The 19,143-nt window shown below is 41.0% G+C and overlaps 1 protein-coding gene across 1 annotated transcript in view; it reads right to left on the bottom strand.

Moving 5' to 3' along the window:
- Positions 1–19,143, bottom strand: part of megf11 (multiple EGF-like-domains 11) — a 398,256-nt gene that overhangs the window by 126,896 nt on the left and 252,217 nt on the right. Inside the window, exon 6 of the mRNA XM_059953080.1 lies at positions 6,111–6,357. Coding sequence (XP_059809063.1) covers positions 6,111–6,357 — 247 coding nt within the window. The remainder of the gene's footprint in view (positions 1–6,110; positions 6,358–19,143) is intronic.

Here is a 19,143-nt window from a genome sequence, read left to right as displayed (position 1 = left end):
ACAGGTTCTTTCATCAGAGCAGACCTGTTCTGATACAAACTGAAAGGGCTCAGTTATTAAATGCAATATTATGTTCTGAGAGCTGCAATATGGTCAATCGCAAGATGAAATGTTGTTCCTTGAGTTTCCAGTGGACTTCACTGGAATAGACCTCAATATGGGAGGTTGCTGCAGAATGATAATGACACCCAGCCTAAAACTCAGGGTAACTGTTGAAACCTGAAATGAGGTTCTCTGCAAATCAGCAACTCTATCTGAATTTAGTTTCTCCAGTGTAGAAGAGACTATTTGTCAACACTGAATGCTGTAATAGAGCAATCACTCAAGTCGAGTATGATGTTCTTCTAAGGGATTATCTATTGCTGAGTTCTCCGGTGGCTGCAGAGGCCAATCTGGGATCCACATATTCTGGGCAGTCTGGACACGAATAAGTGGTAGCTGTGGTTGGGTCCTTTGATTGTTCAGACTCCCCTTTCATAACTGTTACTTGTTCTCTGTGGCACAGTGAAGGTCACTCCCATGTAGCACAGCTCCATCTTAAACAGTTTTCCTCCAGGTGTATCTTTTGAGTGAAACATCTTCCCAGTTTTTAGCTTCTATACACTAGATTAGAAAAATGCTTAGGCCTCTGCATGGGGGGAAGGGGAGGTATTATTTGGAAAGCTGCAGTGAGAAAAGAAGTGGATGTTGTTGGAGATAGAACAGTGAAACAGGAAGTCATGGAAGGAAAAAGCCTTTTGAGGTACTGATAAGGAAGAGGTATATTTACTGAAGATTATGACAGGATGATATGTTGAGTGTGGGCACGGATGGAGTGGCCAATATCTGTGAGAAATCCACAGCTCCACAGATTGAGAGTGATCATGCAACAGCAGGACTTTATAGAAATCCACGCATGGATAATAAATGCAAGCAACCCCCAAGTGATTTCCACTGACCTGCTCACTGGGAAATCCTGGCACTTAACTGTCAACACTTCTTTCCTCCTCAGCGCTCCCAAGGACTCTGCAGTACATGGTGTACATCCTACCCACACTAAACCCATTCTAGACCATCAACACTCCTTTCTTCCTCAGCGCTCCCAAGGGCTCGACAATACATAGTACACATCTTTCTTTACTAGACTCCCCAAAATGCACCACTTGACACTCATGTTGATTAATCTCCATATGCCACTGCCCTGCCCAGTTTACCAGATGATCAACATCACTCTGATCATTCTATAGCCTGAGACTAACACTCCTCACTATCAACAGCATTAGCAGTTTTCAGACCATCTGCAACCGTATTAATCATTTCTGGTTTATAATTGTCACATGTACTAAGATACAGAGAAAAGCTTGTCTTGCATCCTGTTCATACAGATCAAATCATTACACAGTGCATTGAGCTAGAACAAGGTAAAGCAAGAACAAAATACAGAATAAGTTGTAAAAGCTACTGAAAAAGTGCAGTGCAGATAAATGATAAAGTACAAGATCATACCTCCAAATACATATCCAATACACATCAAAAAGCAAAGTCCCTGTACTACACTACTCATTACAGATTTCTAGTCAGAAAAATACCCATCCACCACTACCTACTGCCTCCTAAAACTAGTGAACGTAACTCAGAATCATTCAGCCTTAACATTCTGGACCAACCTACTATGCAGGACCTTGTCAAAAGATCTGTTTGAAATCCATATAAACTACATTTACAATTCTGCCTTCCATCATTTTTTTTAGTTATTATTAAAAGCTCATTTGGATTTGTAAGACAGGATCTCTCTTGCACAAAACCACACTGACTCCTCCCAGCCAGTTCCTGCCTTTCCAAGTGAACACAAATCCTGTCCCCTCAGATCTTCAAAGACTTCTCTACTTCTGATGTAATGCTTATCGGCCTGTAGTTTCTAGGCTTAGTTCTAATGTTCTTTCTGAACAAGCAGACAAGATTAGTTATCTTCTAATATTCCAATTCCTTATCTACTGCAAATGAAGATGCAAAAATTTCTGACAGAGCCACAGCTATTTCTGTCCTTGCTTCTCTGAGCATTTTAACATAGAACAAGGAACATAGAAATCTACAGCACATTACAGGCTCTTCGGCCCACGATGTTGAGCCGACCATGTAACCTACTCTAGAAACTGCCTAGAATTTCCTTCCCGCTTAGCGCTCTATTTTTCTAAGCTCCATGTACCTATTTAAGAGTCTCTTAAAAGACTTTATTATATCTGTCTCCACCACCACTGTCAGGGCATTTTATGCACTCACCACTCTGTGTGAAAAACTTACCTCTGACATCCCCCTTGTACCTACTTGCAAACACCTTAAAACTGTGCCCCCTCATGTTAGCCATTTCAGCCCTGGGAAAAAGCCTCTGACTATCCACACGATCAATGCCTCTCATCATCTTATACACCTCTATCAGGTCACTTCTCATCCTCTGTCACTCCAAGGAGAAAAAGGTAAGTTCACTCAACTTATTCTCATAAGGCATGCTCCCCAGTCCAGGCAACATCCTTATAAATCTCCTCTTCACTTTCTCTATAGTATCCACATCCCCCCTGTAGTGAGGTTATCAGAATTGGGTATAATTAAGGTCCTATATAGCTTTAACATTACCATAATGGCTCTTGAACTCAATCCCATGATTGAAGGTTGATTTCTTGAACAAGGGAACAACATTTGCAACCCTTCAATCCTCTGGTACTACTCCCATCCCTATTATTGATCATCGCTAGAGGCTCAGCAATCCCCTTCCTTGCTTCCCACAGTACCCTGGGATATACATTGTCCGGACCTGGCAACTTATCTAAATGCTTTTCAAAAGTTCCAGCACATCCTCTTTCTTACTGTCTATATGCTCAAGCGTTTCAGTCCACTGTAAGTCATCCCCACAACTGCCAAGGTCCTCTTTCCTGGTGAATACTGAAGCAAAGTATTCAGTAAGTACCTCTGCTGTCTTTTCCAACTCCACGCACACGTTTCCTCTCTCACTCCTGATTGGTCCTATTATCACAGGGCTCAACCTCTTGCTCTTCACAGACTTATAGAATGCCTCGGGGCTTTCCTTAATCCTGCTCGCCAAGGCCTTCTCATGGCCCCTTCTAGCTCTCCTAATTCCATTCTTAAGCCCCTTCCTGGCAATCTTGTAATTTTCTAGAGCTCTAACAGTATCTTGCTTCTTGAACCTTTCATAAGCTTCTCTTTACTTAACTAAATGTTCTACATCCTTTGTACACCATGGTTCTTTTATTCTACCATCCTTTCCCTGCCTCAATGGAACATACCTATACAGAACTCCATACAAATATTCCCTGAACATTTGCCACATTTCTGCCATGCAATTCCCTGAAAACAACTGCTCCCAATTTCTGTTCCCAAGTTCCTGCCCAATAGTATCATATTTCCCCCTACCCCATTTAAATGCTTTCACAAACTGTCTGCTCATATCCCTCTCCAGTACTATGGTAAAGGAGATAGAGTTCTACTTCCAAAATGCTCTCCCATTGAAAGATCTGACACCTGACCAGGTTCATTTCGCAATACTAGATCGAGTACAGCCTCTCCTCTAGTTGGCTTATCTACATATTGCGTCAGGAAACCTTCCTGAACACACCTAACAAACTCCATCCCATCCAAACCCATTGTCTAAGCAGATTTTAAAAACACAAACAGGAGAAAATCTGCAGATGTTGGAAATTCAAGCAACGTACACAAAATGCTGGTGGAACGCAACAGGCCAGGCTATAGATGCTGCCTGGCCTGCTGCGTTCCACCAGCATTTTGTGTGTTACTCTAAGGAGATGCCAGACAATACTAGGAAAGTTAATATTGGGATATCTTGGGAAAGATCCCATCCAGCACTGGAGACTGGGCTTTGTACATCCTCTTTCCCAATACAGACATGCTCCAGTATATCAGCATAACCCTGCGTTAATTCCCCAGCCTCTGTGGTTAATATTGATAATACGTGTCATTTAACATCTCACTTTATCCCCTCGCTGCCCACACAGTTTAACCCTCTAGTCCCTGAAGGGACCTATTGGTTACAATCTTGTACTTATAAATGGTTTCAAGATTCTCCTTAGGCCTCAAGCCTCAGTGTTGCCTGTTTGCAGCCACCAAGGATAGAAGCATCAGAGTTGATGCTGGAGGCTGTGTGCTGCCCTCTGGTGTTCGCTCGGTGGAAAACCTGCTGTATTGTGTTTGACTGCAGACTGCTGCAACATTCAGAGACCCAGGGACTTGAACTATATGATTTTTATGTGACTATCTTTTGCTGCTGTCTTATATGTGCCTTGTGCTGTGTATGACTGTTAGTAATCTGTTTAGCATCTTGGCCCTGGAAGAACGCTCTTTCATTTCAAAGGCTCATTTTATTATTAAAGTATACAACTCTGAAATTCTTCAATTCTCCAGGTAGCTATGAAATCGAGGAAGAAAAAAATAAGGCAGCACAATTATCTTCCTCAAATCCCACCTCACCGCAAAAAAAGAACAAAAATGGATCAGGCACATTGACCCCAAATACTCCTCCCAGCACAAAAAGCAAACAAAATGGATCAGGCATATTGATCCCAAAATCTCTCCCCAGCACAAAAAGCAAACAAAATGGATCAGGCATATTGATCCCGAAATCTCTCCCCAGCACAAAAAGCAAACAAAATGGATCAGGCATATTGATCCCAAAATCTCTCCCCAGCACAAAAAGCAAACAAAATGGATCAGGCATATTGATCCCGAAATCTCTCCCCTGCACAAAAAAAAACAAACAAAACAGAACAGGCACATCAACCCCCAGATCCTCCTCCCGCACAAAAAAATGAACAAAATGGAACATGCGCATCAAACCCAAAATCCCTGCTGACTGTGTTCATTGGTATTCATGTTTAGCTGGAGGCGGGTTTAGGGCCCCTTTCTGTCCTCATTATTTTTTCCTTGAGTTTCTCCTATATCTCCTATGAACTCCAAAGGACTCATTCTATACATGTTTCCTATTGATACCATATGCGTCCTTCTTTTCCCTTAATAATATCCTTTGTAAACCAAGGTTACCTAAATTTACCATTATTGCCTCTTGCAAGGACAAGCTGACTTTGAACTTTTATTGTTAAACATCTCCCACATATCGACTGTTGCTTTCCCTCTAGCAATTGCTCCCAATCTGCCTCTGCCACTACAGTCTTACGATACTAAAATCCACCTTACCCAGGTTTTTTCAAACTGTAAAATATCCTAAAATATCTTTTCTACCAAGGAATTGAAAGCAGTAAAACCTCTGCAAAATCTGCAAACCAGTCTTTAAGCTGACAAGAGTATGTCCATCAATCATGTGGCTGTAAGAAATCATTACACAAACTAATTACAATGAACTGATATAGTAATATCAAATTATTCAAGTCGAATTTGGCAACTGTCATTTCAGACAAATATTAAATTCAATAAACAACTTTCTTCAAATTACCTTGCATTATAAACACAAGAAATGGTGCAGATGCTGGAAATCCAGAGCAACACACACACAATGTCGGAGGAACTCAGCAGGTTAGGTAGTATCTATGGAAAGGAGGTAATACACATACAAAATGCTGGTGGTATTTGGCAAGTCAGGCACCAACTATGGAGAGGAATAAACAGTCAAAGTTTTGGACTGAGACCCTTCATCAGGACCCTGCCTGGTGATGCTACTGGACTTGCTGAGTTCCTCCAGCATTTTGTGTGTGTTGCTTTGGAAGTGTGAAACTGATTTCTCACACTAACCATCATTTTGTTCCTTTTTAAGTGAGTTATAAATAAACTGTGCTGTGATTATTGCGTAGCCTGCAAAGCTATGTAAAGTTGGAAGTTGGAAAAACTTTTTAAGAAAGAGCCATTTGGAAATTGTGAATTATAAATATGTGGGAGGACCTAAATAAAGTATAAAGCTACATATGTATAACAGATTTTAACAGTGAATCTCAATGGTCAACATACAGTAAATCATCTTTGGACCAGCACAGCAGATTGATTTCTGAATAAAATATTCACTGCATTATCTGCACATATATGTAACATAAACAAGATTGAAATTAGACAATCAATGAACTTGGGGAGGAAGTGTAACTTTAGTTTGCACTTACAAGACACCAGTATAACCAGGAGGACAGTGGCATTCTCCAGTCTCGTGATCACAAGTAGCAGCATTTTGGCACTGACACTTATATTGACATCCTTTGCCATAAGATCCTTGGTCACAGCGCTCTTCACAGCGCCATCCCTCATAGCCATCAGCACAGACACAGGCCCCGGTGATGGGATTACACAGGGCTCTGTTCTGACACTGGCACCGGTTACTGCAGTGTGGTCCCCAGTGTTCACTATCACAGCCTACAGTGGGGAGAAACAAAACATTAAAATAGCAAGAACTACATTAGTACAGCAACATGACTGGGTTAATCAACAAAAGCCCCAGCATTCTATAGCAGTGGTCCCCAACCATGGTGGTTGGGGACCATTGCTCTGTAGGACTGGAAAACAAAAATAATTTCACTTCTATGGAATATATAAGAGTCCAGCACAGAAAAAGGCCTTTTGGACTACGATGTCTGTGTTGACCATGATGTCAAATTGAATCAATATCACCTGCCTGTACGTGGTCTGAATCCATACATTTTAGTCCAAAGCATTGTATATATATGTAATATTATATTGTATATATCTAATCAGACAATCATGTGGCAGCAATTCAATGCATAAAAGCAGGTGGACATAAGACCCGAAGACATAAGAGCAGAATTAGGCCATTTAGCCCATTGAGTCTGCTCCACCATTCCATCGTGGATGATCCTGGACCCCACACAACCCCATCGCCTGCCTTCTCGCCATATCCTTTGATTCCATGACTGATCAGGAAACGATCAACTTCCATCTTAAATATATCCACCGCAGCCTGTGGCAGAGCATCCCACAGTTCTATTACTCTTTGGCTTTAAAAAATTCCTCCTTACCTCTGTTCCAAAGGGTTGCCCCTCAATTTTGAGGCTGGGCCCTCTAATTCTGGATACCCCCACCACTAGTCCTTTCAACATTCAGTAGGTTACATGGTCAAGAGGTTAAGTTGTTGTTCAGATCAAACATCAGAATGGAGAAGAAATGTGATTTAAGTGACTTTGACTGTGGAATGATTGTTGGTGGCAGATGGGGAGGTTTGAGTATCTCAGAAACTGCTGACCTTTCTGGGATTTTCACACACAACAGTCTCAAGATTTTACAGAGAATAGTGCAAAACATATCCGGTGAGTGGCAGTTCTACTGGTGAAAATGCCGTGTTAATGAGAGAGGTCTGAGGAGAATGGTGAACCATCTCAAGCTGACAGGAAGGTGACAGCAACTCAGATAACCACATTCCAACAATGGTGTGCAGAAGAGCATCTCTGAACACACATGTCAAACCTTGAAGAAGATGAACTCCAGCAGCAGAAGACTACACCAAGTTCCACTCCTATCCTAATAAAGTGGCCACTTAGTGTATATATATTATTTATTAAAGTCATTGAAAAGTACAGCACAGTAAACACACTGAACCATTTAACCGTTCCCCTAATAGATTTACAGAAAATTATATTATACAATATAATATTTATAAACACTCAAACAACAGAGGTCTCAGCACTAAACCCTTGAAATACCAATGGCCACAGACCTCCAATGAGAATTAAACGCCTTCATTACTAACCTGGCTTCTGTGGCCAAGACAGAGTTTAAGTGTAACAAAGCATTTGTAATGATGTTTCAGGAAGATGTTTTCCTGTTCTTATTCGATACTTAAATAGCTTAACAGCTTTAGTAATCAGCAAAATAAAACTAAAGCAGAGTTGCCAATTCTTTTGTGTGAAAAGCAAGGTGAGAAATTTCCCCCACAACTTTGGATCTGTAAATCTATATCAGAGGACATAGAAATTGTAATAAATGTCCATATATATATATATGTGGAAACGATACACTGCTCACAATTCATTCAATTTTCTCATTATGGCTGAGCGAACAGAATAGAAAGACCTTGTGTGGCATCAGTCCACACTGAGAACTGCCTATGTAGAAGCAATGATTTATGTTTTATGTGTTAGTTTAATGAAAGTGAACTCATTCACTGCAGGAATGAATCTGGAGCGCTCGTACACAATGATTCTATTTTGACAGATGCTGGAAGCCAAACTTTGCTAATTTCAGCCTCTCACACATCTTTCTACTTTGATCTGACAAGTACCACCCGTCAGGCAATACTTGGGCTACTGAAACTACAATATGGCCAGTAGTCCGCAGCTAATATATTGGCAGGAAGCAAACACACCCATCTTTGACACTAATCTCTTTAGATCCTTTGTTTATACAAATTACTGACCTAATACTTGTTTGTAGGCCTTATCTATGACTAGCTTAACTCGAAGTAACCTGATAGAATCCAGGGGATCTAACCAAAGACCTGCTTAACCAGAGTGAGAAACTAATGTAAAAAAGCAACTAACAACATTGCTCTCCTTATTGAACTCTATTATCTCTTCAGCAACCTCTCTCAGGACTCTGGGATGTAGTCCATCTGGTCCAGGTGACTAATCACTTTAAGACCTTTCAGTTTGCCCGGCACTTTTTCTTTTGTCATAGCAATGGCACTCACTCCTTCTCCCCGACATTGACGGACCTCTGGCACACTGCCAGAGTCTTCCACATCGAAGACTGATGCAAAGTTCTCACTAAGTTCTTCTGGCATGTTTGTTCCTCCCCACCCCACCCCCCCATTACTACCGCACCAGCATCATTTTCCAGTGGTCCATTATCAACTCTCACCTCCCTTTTACTCTTTATATAACCGAAAAAAACTTTCAGTATCCTGATTTATATTATTGGCTAGTTTGTCCTCATATTTCATCTTTTCCTTTCTTACAACTTTCTTAGTTGCCTTTTCTTGGATTTTAAAAGCTTTTCAATCATCCAACTTCCCACTGAATTTTGGTACTTTAAATGTCCTTTCCTTGGCTTTTGTTCAGTCCTTAACTTCCCTTGTCTGCCACGGTTGTCCACCCCTGCTATTTGAAAAACTTCAGCCATCTCTGCTCGTGTCATCCCCACCAGTATCCTCCTCCAATCCACCTGGGCAAGCTCCCCTCTCACGCCTCTGTAATTCCCTTTGTTCCATTGTGATACTGACACATGTGACTTGTGCTTCTCCCTCTCAAATTGTAGTATGAATTCAGTCATATTATGATACTGCCTCCTAAGGGTTCCTTTACATTAGGGTTGAAATATAAGTTCCTTTACAGATGCCTTGTTCTTAGGATAATCACAATCTGCATTTCAGGCTCAAACATATAATCAGAATCAGGTTTATTATCACCGGAATGTGATGTGAAATTTGTTAACTTAGCAGCAGTAGTTCAATGCAATACATATATAGAAGAGAAAAAATATAAATAAAATTAAAAAATAAAATAAATAAATCAATTACAGTATACTTATACTGAATAGATTAAAATGTGCAAAAAACAGAAATACTTTATATTAAAAAAAGTCAGGTAGTGTTCAAGGATTCAATGTTCATTGAGGAATCAGATGGCAGAAGAGAAGAAGCTGTTCCTGAATCGCTGAGTGTGTGCCTTCAGGCTTCTGTACCTCCTACCTGATGGTAACAATGAGAAAAGGGTGCTGGAGGTCCTTAATAAAGACGCTGCCTTTCTGAGACACCATTCCCTGGAGATGTCCTGGGTACATTGTAGGCTAGTACCCAAGATGGAGCTGACTAGATTTACAACCTTCTGTAATTTCTTTCAGTCCTGTGCAGTAGCCCCTCCATACCAGATGGTGATGCAGCCTGTCAGAGTGCTCTCCACGGTACATCTATAGAAGTTTTTAAGTGTATTTGTTGACATGCCAAATCTTCTCAAACTCCTAATGAAGTATAGCCACTGTCTTGCTTTTTTTTATAACTACATCAATATGTTGGGACCAGGTTTGATCCTTAGAGATCTTGACACCCAGGAATTTGAAACTGCTCACTCTCTCCACTTCTGATCCCTCTATAAGGATTGGTACGTGTTCCTTCGTCTTACCCTTCCTGAAGTTCACAATCAGCTCTTTCATCTTACTGATGTTGAGTGCCAGGTTGTTGCTGTGACACCACTCCACTAGTTGGCATATCTCACTCCTGGACACCCTCTCGTCACCACATGAGATTCTACCAATAATGGTTGTATTGTCAGCAAATTTATAGATGATATGAGCTATGCCTAGCCACACAGTCATGTGTATATAGAGAGTAGAGCAGTGGGCTAAGCACACACCCCTGAGGTGCGCCAATGTTGATTGTCAGTGAGGAGGAGATGTTATCACCAATCCACACAGATTGTGGTCTTCTGGTTAGGAAGCTGAGGATCTAATTGCAGATGGAGGTTCAGAAGCCCAGGTTCTCAATCAGGATTGTGGGAATGATGGTGTTGAATGGTGAGCAATAGTCGATAAACAGCATCCTGACATAGGTGCTTGTGTTGTCTGGGTGGTCTAAGGCCATGTGAAGAGCCATTGAGATTGCATCTGCCATTGACCTATTGTGGCGATAGGCAAATTGCAGTGGGTCCAGGTCCTTGCTGAGGCAGGAGTTCAGTCTATTCATCTAGTGACGTCAATTTGACATCAGTGGTGGGTAAATTAATGGAAAGTATTCTTAGAGGTAGTATTTATAATTATCTGGATAGACAGGATCTGATTAGGAGTAGCCAGCATGGATTTGTGCGTGGAAGGTCATGTTTGACAAACCTCATTGAATTTTTTGAAGAAGTTACGAGGAATGTTGACGAGGGTAAGGCAGTGGATGTAGTCTATATGGACTTCAGCAAGGCCTTTGACAAAGTTCCACATGGAAGGTTAGTTAAAAAGGTTCAGTCGTTAGGTATTAATGCTGGAGTAATAAAATGGATTCAACAGTGGCTAGATGGGAGATGCCAGAGAGTAGTGGTGGATAATTGTTTATCGGGATGGAGGCCAGTGACTAGCGGGGTGCCTCAGGGATCTGTTTTGGGCCCAATGTTGTTTGTAATATACATAAATGATCTGGATGATGGGGTGGTAAATTGGATTAGTAAGTATGCTGATGATACTAAGGTAGGAGGTGTTGTGGATAATGAGGTGGGTTTTCAAAGCTTGCAGGGAGATTTATGCGGGTTAGAAGAATGGGCTGAACGTTGGCAGATGGAGTTTAATGCTGAGAAGTGTGAGGTTCTACCTTTTGGCAGGAATAATTCAAATAGAACATACAGGGTATATGGTAGGGCATTGAGGAATGCAGAGGAACAGAGAGATCTAGGAATAACAGTGCATAGTTCCCTGAAGGTGGAGTCTCATGTAGATAAGGTGGTGAAGAAGGCTTTTGGAATGCTGGCCTTTATAAATCAAAGCATTGAGTACAGAAGTTGGGATGTAATGTTAAAATTGTACAAGGCATTGGTAAAGCCAAATTTAGAATATTGTGTGCAGTTCTGGTCACCGAATTATAGGAAAGATATCAATAAATTAGAGAGAGTGCAGAGACGATTTACTAGGATGTTACCTGGGTTTCAGCATTTAAGTTACAGAGAAAGGTTGAACAAGTTAGGTCTCTATTCATTGGAGCGTAGAAGGTCGAGGGGGGATTTGATCGAGGTATTTAAAATTTTGAGAGGGATAGATAGAGTTGACGTGAATAGGCTGTTTCCATTGAGAGTAGGGGAGATTCAAACGAGAGGACATGATTTGAGAGTTAGGGGGCAGAAGTTTAAGGGAAACACGAGGGGGTATTTCTTTACTCAGAGAGTGATAGCTGTGTGGAATGAGCTTCCTGTAGAAGTAGTAGAGGTCAGTTTGGTTGTGTCATTTAAGGTAAAATTGGATAGGTATATGGACAGGAAAGGAGTGGAGGGTTATGGGCTGAGTGCGGGTAGGTGGGACTAGGTGAGATTAAGAGTTCAGCACGGACTAGGAGGGCTAAGATGGCCTGTTTCCGTGCTGTGATTGTTATATGGTTATATGACCAACCTCTCAAGGCATTTCATCACTGTAGATGTGAGTACTACCGGGCGATAGTCATTAAGGCAGCTCACATTATTCTCCTTAGGCATTGGTATAATTGTTGCCTTTTTGAAGCAAGTGGGAACTTCCGCCCATAGCAGTGAAAGGTTGAAAATGTCCTTGAATACACCTGCTAGTTGGTTGGCACAGGTTTTCAGAGCCTGACCAGGTACTTCACCTGGAGCTTCTGCCTTGTGAGGGTTCACTCTCTTTAAAGACAGCCTAACATCGGCCTCTGAGACAGAGATCACAGGGTCATCAGGTGCAGCAGGGATCTTCACAGCTGTAGTTGTGTTCTCCCTTTCAAAGCGGGCACAGAAGGCATTGAGTTCATCTGGTAGTGAAGCATCACTGCCATTCATACTATTGGGTTTCATTTTGTCTTGCAAACCCTGCCAGAGTTGTAGTACATCTAATGTCGCCTCCAACCTCATTCGAAATTGTCTCTTCACCCTTGAAATAGCCCTCCACAAATCATAACTGGTTTTCTAGTTCAGGTCTGGTTCGCCAGACTTCAATGCCACAGATCTAGCCTTCAGCGGACAATGTACCTCCTGGTTCATCCACGGCCTTTGGTTTGGGAATGTACAGTAAGTCCACGCAGCTTTTAATGAAGTCAGTAACAACTGCAGCATACTCATCCAGGTTCAAAGGTGAATCCCTGAATTCAGTCCAGTCCACTGATTCAAAGCAGTCCTGTAGGTGCTCCTGTGCTTCCCTCGTCCAAACCTTCTTGGTCCTCACTACTGGTGCTGCAGTCTTCAGTCTTTGCCTATATTCAGGGAGTAGAAGTACAGCCAGGTGATCAGACTTCCCGAAGTGAGGGCGTGGAATAGCACAGTAGGCATTCTTGATGGTGGTTTAGCAATTGCCTGGTGTGTTGTTTCCTCTGGTATTGAAAGGGATCTGTTGATGCTAATTGCTCAGTGATTTTTTTCAGACTGGCCTGGTCAAAATCTCCCAAAACGATGGTGAGGGCATTAGGGTGCGCTGTTTTGTACATGTTGATCCCATTGCTCAGATCATCTTAAGCCTGCTTGACATTGGGCAGAAGTGAAATGTAAACTGTTACCAAAATGACCCTGGAGAATTCCTGTGGTAGGTAAAAAGGGTGGCACTTAACTGCTAGATATTCCACCAATGCTGGTGAGCAGAATTGGGGCAACACTGATATATTTGTGCACCAAGAAGAGCTGATTATGAGGCATACTCCTCCACCTCTGCTTTTGAGACACTCTGTAAATCTACCCTGATGGTGTACAGTAAACCCGATGATGTGAATCGCTGCATCCTGTACGGAAGGGGTTAACCAGGATTCCGTGAAACAAAGGAAGTCCCTCTGATTCATCACCCTGGCTCTGGGATCATCGATTTTATTCACCAGAGACTGCACTTTCGCCAGTAAGGTAGTCAGTATAGGAAGCTTAAAACCCCCTTTCCTTAAACGCACTTGTAACCCCGGTCTGCACCTGCGCTTCCTCCAAGGTGTCCTACGGGCACTTCCGACTACAATCGGTGTTGCTTCCGTCAGTTTTAAGCAATGGTAGTTTATTTAAACGCATGAAGGTATCCTTGTTGTCTGTACTGATCTTAGAAGCAGTTGTGCTTTTTAGCTGTATCAGGTTGAAACAGGAATATTTAATCATATCCATTGAGAAAATGTTGGTGAAACATCATCTCGGTGACTTAGCCACCTTTACAAGATGTAGCCAGTTTGAGCATGTAAAGAAGTAATCAGAAAGAAGCACGGTTAGATACAATTTAACTGGTTTTAACAATCATGAAATTGATAAGCAAGGACAATACAAAATGTAACAAGATTCAAAATTCAAATTTATTTATCACACATGTATTGAACCATCAAATCATACAGAAAAATGTGCCATTTGTACCACAGTCCAATGAAGTGCCTGCAAGTTTCACCATGTTTCCAATGTCAACATAGGTTGGATGAACAATGAAAATGTAAAAAGCAATGCATTTTCTCACTGTTGTCTTTGCTGCAAATACTTCTTCCAGCGGTTTCTCCGAAGGAGCAGCGACAGTGACTGGGTAACGTGGCAGCTTAGCAGAGATCAACAGAGAAGGTTTACATATCAATTCAAGCAGATAAAATGCCTGTCTCCCCATTCTCTGCCTCCATCCACTGACAGACGAGCCTGGGTCAGTCTCATTCAGTCCACTGAGCATATTCTCGTAGTGTGGCAGTAAGATTTGAAGCTTCAGGCAATAGACATAAGTGTACCAGAGGTACAGACAGCCCAGCGAATTTGTGGATGTGAACTTTTCTCTATTCAGGATATTTACAGCAGCAGGTACATAAAAAGAGCTCGGAGGGTCATCAGGGGCTCCAGCCACTCCAACCACAAACTGTTTCAGCTGCTTCCATCTGGCAAATGGTACCACAGCGTTAACAGTAGGACCAACAGGCTCCAGGACAGCTTCTTTCACCAGGCCATTGACCGGATTGCGTACCTGACTGTACGTATGTATATGCATACAAAACAATTATGTACACAATCTTAGTGTTGGGGAATATCCTCCCACATTTATTGCTTGTACACTGCGACAGAGACACAACAAAGATTTTTACTCCCTCATATTGTGAAATGGATGTAAGAAATAAAAGAAATTCTAACTCTAATTTTAATTCAGATGAATTTGTTTAATTCAAGCTATTTTATGGTGTTTTTTTACAATTGCTAAAAATGTTAGATGTCATCATTGAAGTGCCTACTTTTACCTTTTAGAACTGTCAGTGATAAGCACACAGATACTCAAAGTTCTAAATTAAAAGAAAAATGACTCTGCTCTTCACCTGCATGTACAATTGTCTAAAGGTTATGAGAGAAAATAAAGTTTGGCTTTTATCGCTTCTGATGCTTTCCCAATAGAATGCAAGTTCAGTGACAACACATTTCTCATTTTGTCTCTGGAGGTGGCTTTGGCTTCCTATCAGCACCCTCCCCGTAGCACTGCACCAGACAAGGAGGAGGGGAAAGTCAGGCAGCAATCAATAACGTTTGAGTAAATCAAACAATAGAAATGGAAGAATTCACAATGTCTTCCATGAATAGATGAGTAACCTTCATGTGATTCCTCATGGTAATAAAGACAGACTGCACAAATTTATATTTAATATAATATTCCATTTGCCTCAGGTAATGGGCAATCAAACAATTCTTCCCATTCCCCTTTGTTAATCTCTAGATTTCCTGAAATAAAAGTCCAGTTTTTAAAGCAATTAATTTCACAAGCATTGATAAATTAAAAAATAAAGCTCCTTTCTTAAATTTAATGACAGTTTTTCTACTGTTTCTTTTCTTCACTGGTCAGTTAGTCTGTTGGAATCCCTGCTTCGTGTGTTAATGCAATCCTATCAAACATTTATAATTTTCCTTCAGTGTACATGAAAAGGTCACAGAGAGACTTTGGCTGAAATGTGCTGAGTCTTAACACTTGCAAGTCTCACTGAAATTGTTTTTTTAATCATTCAGGATCAGAATCAGATTTAATATCTCTGGCATATGTCGTGAATTTGTTGTTATGCGGCAGCAGTACATTGCAATACATGATAATAAGAACTGTAATTTACAATAAGTATATATACGTTTTAAGAAGTTAAATTAAATAAACAGTGCAAAAAGAGAGAAAGATAAGTAGTGAGGTAGTGTTCATGGGTTCAATGTCTAATCATAAATCTGTTCCTGAATCGTTGAGTATGTGCCTTCAAGGTCCTGGACCTCCTCCCTGATGGTAACAATGAAAAGAGGGTACATCCTGGGTGGTAGAGGTCCTTAATGATAGATGCCGCCTTTTTGAGGCATCACTCCTTGAAGGTGTCCTGGATGCTGGTAAGGCTAGTGCCCATGATGGAGCAAACTGAGTTTACAACTTTCTGCAGCTTATTTTGTGCCTATGCAGTGCCCCCACCCCCCATACCAGACAGTGATGCAACTAGTTAGAATGCTCTCCATGGTACATCCATAGAAATTTGCAAGTGCTTTTGGTGACATCCCAAATTTCAACAAGCTCCTAATGAAATATAGTAGATTTCAAAAAGAGCAGTGGTACTCAGTGCAATTCAACTGCTCTTTTACCAAGTATATCAATACGTGTTTATGTAAATATGAAGAGAAGGAGCAGGCAAACTATTTTTACATAGATGAAAATCAAACAAAACTGCAGATGCTGGTATTCTGCAACAACAGTAACTGCTGGAAAATCTCAGCAGATCAGACAGTACATCTTATTCATTATTTATTGAGATACATGTAGAACAGGCCCTTCTGGTCCTTTCAGCAGCATCACCCAGCACTTCCCTGATTTAATCCGAGCCTAATCACAGGACAATTTACAATGAGCAACTAACCTACCAATCAGTATGTCTTTGGACTGTGGGAGGAAACTGGAGCACCCGAAGGAGACATACGCAGTCACAAGGCGAACATGCTAATGCCTTTCAGGCTGCAGCACTGGTTCTGTAAAGCATTGTGCTAGCCACCACACTACCATGCCACTCTTTGGGAGGTCAAATGAAATGAGAAAGTATACAGTTAGTAGTAGATCCCAAACACTGTACCTCAAAAAGGCACCTATGGAAAGTGCAACCATCAAATGTCAGATGTTGACTCTTTGTCAGCCACTGATTCAATACGTTCACCCTATCCTTTTGCACAATTGCTCCGCTGACCACTAGTTTTTCCAATATTTTCTAACTTTAGGAAAGTAGCAGTCAAATGATTTATTTTACTGTCTCAAAAGCAAGCTCAAGAAGAAAGATGCTTAACAACTTGTAATAGATGATCATAAGGAAATTATGCAGGATTGTTGGGTCAGTAAAAGCGAGTCTCTGTATCCTTTTGATCTGATATCATTATGTTGAAAAGAAAAATGTCATTAGAATGTTTATTGAGGTAAATGCACATTGTTTTCTCATGATTTAAGACATTTTCAAGCTTTGTCAGTTCTCACGATAGGGGACAATGTTTGTACACGTTGATCTGTAACAGAACAAAGCAACTAGATCATCTTAGAAATGGTTCCATACTACATAATAACTAAAAAATACCAATTCCAGAAATATGCAAAAACATGAAAGGACCAGTAATGCAATATCTCCAATTTTAGGAGATGCAATATTGTTATTAAGATGGCATGGGTGGTTAAATGAATCAACTGATGTCTGTATTAATATGGAGAATGTGCTTAGCCATTCCTTTCCCAATGCCACGTGCCAACAAAAATGCTGCAGATAGCAATTTTGGTGTAACATTAACTAATAGCTGATGTATTTTCCTTTTTTTAAACTTTCATTTTGATTTATTTTAAAGCCTGTTTTACTTTCTAATGAATGCCTCTTTAATATTCACAAACGTTCAGTCAATAGCCTACATCTCTTGGACCTGTGCTCATACCTGGTCCTGACTAATGGAATAAAAACCTTCGTATCTTAATGACTATAAAAGTCTGCAATGAACAGAATTTATCACGCATTAATTCCTTAATTCCTGCTGTGCTTTCGTATGTATCCTTAAATAATTACTAACCTGGAATCTGACCAGCAGAGACTACAAGACTGGCCATTGTGAGAAGAGGGATTATTGTGGATGTTCTCTGGTTCTGGATCACTCGAGATGAAACACCCTGGCCTGACTCCAGAAAAGGGAGGTTCAGCTTAGATTTACTAAGAGGAATTGTGCAGCAATTCCTGATTGCTTTTGTGGGATTGAAGAACACTCTGCTCCTCCTCCTCCTCCTCCTCCTCAATGAGAAAGAAATAACTCTTCTAGGCTCCATTCAGGCAGAAGCACCATTCTGAGAGGTGAGATTATTGCCTTGAACTGAATCAACAAACAAGATTGAGGATTCAGTATTAAGAGGTGTTCTTCCAGAGAAAATGAGGAGAAAGTGAAAATGAAGTGTTCTTTAACTTGTCACTGCCTGTGCTTGGAGGTTACAAACAGAAGTAAAGGAAATGTAAATGAACAATCAAGTTTGATACACACAGTACTGTGCAAAAGTCTTAGACACACACACACACACACACACACACACACACATTATATATACAGCTAGGGTGCCTAAGACTTTTACACAGTTCTGTATTTGTCAATGTGGAGTAAAGAGAGAGTTCATAAATCTGGTGGGAGCAAAGGATGTTGGGAATGGTGAGGGTGGAGCGCCACGGGAGGGGTGTGGGACAGGTGGCAGAGAAGGGGGGTGACGCGGGTGCAGACACATCCAGCCCTGAGACACCAGGTTCATTTGATTCCCACTGCAGGCTGTAAGGAATTTGAACGTTCTTCTAGTGAGCATGTGGGTATCCTCCGGGTCCTCTGGTTTCCTCCCAAATTACAAAGACATACAGGTTAGGGTCAGTAAGTTATGGGCGTGCTATGCTGGCAACGGATGTATGACAACACTTGCAGGCTTATCAACCTAATTCTTGCTGATTTACCACTATGTCGACTCAGGCCTAGGGGGAAAAATGCTGATTTAATTTGATACCAATGACCCAATTCACTATATCTGTTTGACGTACATGCAACAAATAAAGTTAATCTTTTTCTCTCTGCCATCAGATTTCTGAATGGACAATGACCCCATTGACACAACCTCAGTATTTTTTCCTCTCTTTTTACACTATTTACTTAATTTAATTTTCTTTTTCTATACAGTATATATAATATTTCTTATTGGAACATAGTTTTTATTATGAAGTATTACACTGTACTGTTGCTGCAAAACAACAAAATTCACAATATATGTCAATGATATTAAACCAGATTCTGATTCCACACTGTTATAAGACTACTGAATGGCCCCCTAGCATGATAAGACCATGAGACACAGAAGCAGAATTAGGCCATCTAGTCCATTGAGTCTGCTCCGCCATTAAATCATGGTGGATCTTTTTTTTTCTCCTCCTCAATCCCAGTTCCCGGCCTTTTCCATGTCCAATCAAGAACCTATCAATCTCTGCCTTAAATACACCCACAATCTACCTCGTTATGATCTTGCATCTTATTGTCTACCAGCACTGCACTCTCTGTAGCAGTTGCACTTTATTCTGCATTC

Source organism: Hypanus sabinus, chromosome 28, assembly GCF_030144855.1.
Source record: "Hypanus sabinus isolate sHypSab1 chromosome 28, sHypSab1.hap1, whole genome shotgun sequence".
In the NCBI taxonomy this organism is placed as follows: Eukaryota; Metazoa; Chordata; class Chondrichthyes; order Myliobatiformes; family Dasyatidae; genus Hypanus; species Hypanus sabinus.
The sequence above is the reverse complement of the archived record's forward strand: the minus strand, read 5'-3'. Positions and strand labels throughout refer to the sequence as shown.